A 4560-nucleotide genomic window follows, 5' to 3' on the forward strand; every position below is an offset into this window, starting at 1 on the left:
AGGATGCTGACGTCCAGGTAGCGGATGTCGCAGCAGATCCACTGTGGTGGGGGGGGGGGGGGTCAGAGAGAAACCAAAACTACCCACCCCTGTCCCCAACGAGAATGGCCTTTAGCCACTGATGGGGCAGCAGGAAGCCTCCGCCCCCCCACTGGGACCCCCAGAACTCCCTCATCCCACAGCTCACCAGCCACTATGCCCCTCTCTAGAGACCTGACAGCCCCACCCCCATATTGCTGCCCAGAACCCCCCCATCGCCCCTACCCCAAACCCTTCCCCAGAGACCTGACAGCCCCACCCCCATAACGCTGCCCATCACCCCCACCCCAAACCCTTCCCCAGAGACCTGCCAGCCCCACCCACGTAACACTGCTGCCAGCCCTGTGTCCCATACCACTTCCTGCCTAACCCCCCCCCCCCCCGGTACCCGTGGGGGGAAGAGGCGGTCGATGCTGGGGTCCCCACCCACCGCCTGGGGCAGTGCCAGCTCCTGGCCAGCGTTGTGGTCACGCCCCCCGGGGGCGTCCAGGTCAGCACAGGCATCAATCTCGTAGTGGACGTATTTGCAGGTGTCCATGTGGAAGCAGGTGTTGAGGAAGGAGCAGTCGCCCAAAGACTCGTCTGTGTGCTTGTTAATGATGCGCCTGGGGGGGACAGCGGTAAACGACAGACATGGAACCCAGGTGTCTGACTTGCCGTTCCCCCCACTAGACCACTCCCCTCCCAGAGCCGGGAAGAGAACCCAGGAGTCCTGGCTCCCAGCCCACCCTGCTCTAACCCACCATACCCCACTCCCCTCCCAGAGCTGGTGAGAGAACCCAGGTGTCCTGATTCCCAGTCCCGGGGCAGACTCTCACCTGAAGTGCAGTTTGCGGCAAGGCCGCTCAGCGTCTGTGGCTTTCATACACTCCTCCTTGGTGCCATAGTCGCAGAACTCCTGTACCTGGGCACGGCCCCGCGAGCGAAACTTCTCCACGATTGACTGCTCCTTGGCCGTGGTTGTGTTCAGTAGCTCCAGGATCTCCTGGCTCACCTGGGGTGTGGGGAGAGCTGTGAGAAGGACCCAGGAATCTGGGGTTCCCTTCTGCCCATTCCCCTTCCACAATCCAGGAGTCCTGACTCCCAGCCTCCCCGCACCCGCTCCTCCCTGTGGGAATAACTGGGGTCTAGCAGACCTTCCTCAAGGGATGGAAAGTGGGTAAGGGTTCATATATAATCACAATAGCCTGTACCAATGAATGTTACTAAATGTTAAAGAGGTGTGAAAAGAAGACAGATTGTATTGGTCCAAAGAAAAAGGTCTCAGGATCCCACCCAAGGCCAGGGTTGAGATCATGTCTGCTCCAACCTACTAGACCCACTCCCCTCCCAGAGCCAGGGACAGAACCCAGGAGTCCTGGCTCCCAGCCCCTGATCCTAACCCACTAGACTCCCCTCCCCTCCCAGAACCACAGCTGGGGCCTGTGTTGAGGCTAGGATCCAGGTGTCCAGCTAGTACCTTCTTGCTCTGCTGCTCCTTGGTGGACTGCTGGCTCAGCAAGCTCTCGATCTCCAGGTCCAGGTCCGACGCCTGCTTCCGAGACTTCTTGGCCGGCTCCTTGGCCAGCTCCAAGGTGGTCAAGGCAGAGGGAGTGGCACCGGCTGGGGAAGGAACAGCACCCCCAGCATCCTGCTCTGCCCAGCGCTTCTGGCCCCCAGCGCTGCCTGGCTCAGCGAGGCCCTTCCGCTCAGCCACGGCGCCCATCATCGCAGAGAGCTTGGAGTGGTCAGCATAGGTGACCAGGGTGGGCTGCTCCTCGTCATCCTGTAGCAGCCCCCGGCGCACCTCGATCAGCTCCTGAGCCGCGAACTTCTGCAGTAGGCTCTCCACGCTGCGCTGGGTGACGGGGGCCTCCGGCTGTGGGACAGACAGGATCACAGGGTGGGGCAAGTGTGAAGAGAGATGGGGTCACCCCAGTGCCTGGCAGGGGGAGAGATGGTCAAACTGGAGGGAGGTTGGGGGACGTGTCAGAGGATCAGCCAACCCAGGGAACGAAGGAACTGCAAATAGTAGACAGAGCAGGCGTTGCTGGGGGAAGGCGGGTGTGTTTTCACATGGACAGGCGGTGGAGGGGAATGGGGCTGGGCACCAGCAGCAAGGGGGAGGGACCGGGCTCTCACCGTGGAGATGGCCAGGCAGATGGAGAGGGCATCGGTGGGCAGTGCAAGCCCCAGGTCCGAGAGGTGATGCAGCAGCTTCTTCTCCAGCTCAGGGTCAGTGGCCAGCTCTCTAGCTGCGCTGCTGGGTGTGGGGACTGTGGGCACTGGGCTGTCGCTGCGGAAAGGTGACGCCAGCTCTGGGTTCCTGAGGTCTGGGGAGAGAGATGGGATGAGGCTGGTGACGTCTGAGTACTGAGAGGTGACACCCCTTCCCAACCTCCCCAGCACCCGCCCACTACACCAACCCCTCCCCATCCCAACTTCTCCCCCCAGCTCCAGCCAATCAGTCCTGTCCCCTTTCCCACTGCCTCTCACCCCTGTGCCAGTGGGTCCAGCTGGGGGTCTCTGCTGCAGCTGCTGTCGACCCCCTAGTGCCCCGACCCCATAGCTTCTCCTGCCACCCTGGCCCCCAATGCCTCCTGATTCCTGACCCCCTGTATCCCCAGCACCTTGATGCCCTAGTGCCCTTTGGGGAGCACCTGAGCCCTGTGCCCAAAATGCCCTTTAACTTCTGACCCCAACACAAGGGTCCTGCTTCTGTCACTGCTGCAGCCACCCTCTGGCCCTGCCTCATGGTTGCTAATCCCCCCCCCCCCGTGCCCCCCAGTACTCCTGCGTCTGCCCATCTGATCCAGCCATGGCCTTGCTGACCTTTGACCCCCACAGTGCCCCTGGATCTCACAACCAAGGGATGTAGCCTGCACCCTCCCACTACCTAAGCCCCCACTACCCCGGCCAAACCCCAATCCCCACCAACCCCTATGTCCATTGTGCCCTTTCACCTCCCCTAGTTACCCCAACCCCTTGGTATCCTCTAGGCCCCAGTCCCCCACTCATGCCACTTGCCCTTTGACCCTGCGACACCCCCTGACCCCTACTCCCCCGGGGAATCCTGCTGGTGTCACCACTGCCCCCTCGTGCCCTTTGCCGCCTGACCCTCTTCCCTTTGACCCTTTGTTTGCCCCCTGACCTCCTTGCATCACCAATGCCCTATGATTGGTCCCTGACCCCGTGCCCCTCCGACCCCTGAACTCCATGGTCTCTCTCTGCCCTTTGACCCCCGCGCCCTTTGACCCCCACTGCCCCCAACCCCTCACCCAGCGGATCCTGTTTCCGCCGCCGTTGGAGCCGCTCCCGCAGCGAGTCCAGCTGCTTCTTGTGGGCCTGGATCGAGCTCCACGTGTCCGACATGGTTCGGCCCGGCCCGGGACGCGGTCTCCTGCCCGCCGCCCTTCCCCGCTTAGGCAGCCCCGGGCACCGGGACGGACCGATGCTGCTCACCCGGGCCGCGCGAACACGAGTAACCGGAAGTGCCTCGGGGGGGATGGAGATAAGGAGCGAACATTTCCTGTTTCTACCCACACCGCGAAGCCGCCGCCGCCATCATGTATACTGGCAAGCGACGACCATTTTGGTTATGGATGTGTGTACAGAGCGGCCATCTTGGTTAGGGGTAATTTTTAAAGCCGCCATCTTGGTTATCTTTGGGTTAAAAAAACCAGCCATCTTATTTACTGGCAAACGACGGCCATATTGGTTTTAAAGCCTCCACGGCGGCCATTTTTGACTGGGGCATAGTAGGCGTCCATCTTGATTAGTGACGAATGCTGATGTCTTGGCGGCCATCTTGTTTACTGGCACAGAGGCGCCTAGTCGCCATCTTTGTTACTGGCATAAAAGGTTTTTGGCCCTTGTTGGTCATTGGTGTCGGCTGTACTTCGACTCCACACCAGCCTCGTTGATGGTTGGCAGAGTCTGACTCACCCCCCTCACAGGGCAGTGGTTGCAGCCATGTTGGTGTCTGGCCCCCATCCGAGGTGGCAGCCTCCCTGTTGGTCTCTTGCATCAAGGTGGTGAGTAGAGGATGTGGCAATCTCACTGTGAAGTTTGGGCGGCCATGTTGGTTACTGGCACCAGAGCATTCCTTGCCCAAGCCACAAGCCCTGTTGTCAATGCAGTGGACCGTGGAGGCAGCCATCTTGGTCATTGGCACCTGGGCGCAAAGCCGGGCCCGCTGGTGACTGGGAGCAGCTGCTTTTCGCAGACACCAGGGAGGCCGTTCTGGCACGAAGGAGCCTGGTAGTGAGCGCCTGGCACTGATCCGATCCTGGGCAGGGATGGGGGCCTAACCCTGCTCCCTTTTCTGCTGCAGCTTCTCCTTTCCCTGGCGTGCTTTAGGCTGGTTGGAGGATAACATTTGCCATTCCTCCAGCCCCTTTGTGTCCCCAAGCACATCACCCCCTTCCCCCCCCAACATGCAGCCACATCTGGAGAGCAGCAGGAGAGTTTGGGGCAGCAGAAAACACACCCCTGGGTGTTTGCCCCATGTAGAGCAAAGGGGAGCCCTAGATTGCCAGGCAG

At 61.0% G+C, this 4560-nt stretch overlaps 1 protein-coding gene across 1 annotated transcript; it reads right to left on the reverse strand.

Annotated features, from left to right (window-relative positions):
* Positions 1 to 7: 7 nt before the first annotated feature.
* METTL3 (methyltransferase like 3) lies at positions 8 to 3494 on the reverse strand (the record flags this gene model as incomplete). The annotated part of the gene is made up of 6 exons (XM_026662878.2): positions 3297 to 3494; positions 2161 to 2351; positions 1499 to 1897; positions 858 to 1033; positions 428 to 644; positions 8 to 41 (listed from the first exon to the last, which is right to left on the reverse strand). Coding segments are annotated over exons 1-6 (1111 nt in total), but the record flags the coding sequence as incomplete, so codon positions are not given.
* Between the last annotated feature and the right edge of the window lie 1066 nt (positions 3495 to 4560).

This window comes from Terrapene carolina, unplaced genomic scaffold, assembly GCF_002925995.2.
Source record: "Terrapene carolina triunguis isolate 2854851 unplaced genomic scaffold, T_m_triunguis-2.0 Scaffold31015, whole genome shotgun sequence".
In the NCBI taxonomy this organism is placed as follows: domain Eukaryota; kingdom Metazoa; phylum Chordata; order Testudines; family Emydidae; genus Terrapene; species Terrapene triunguis.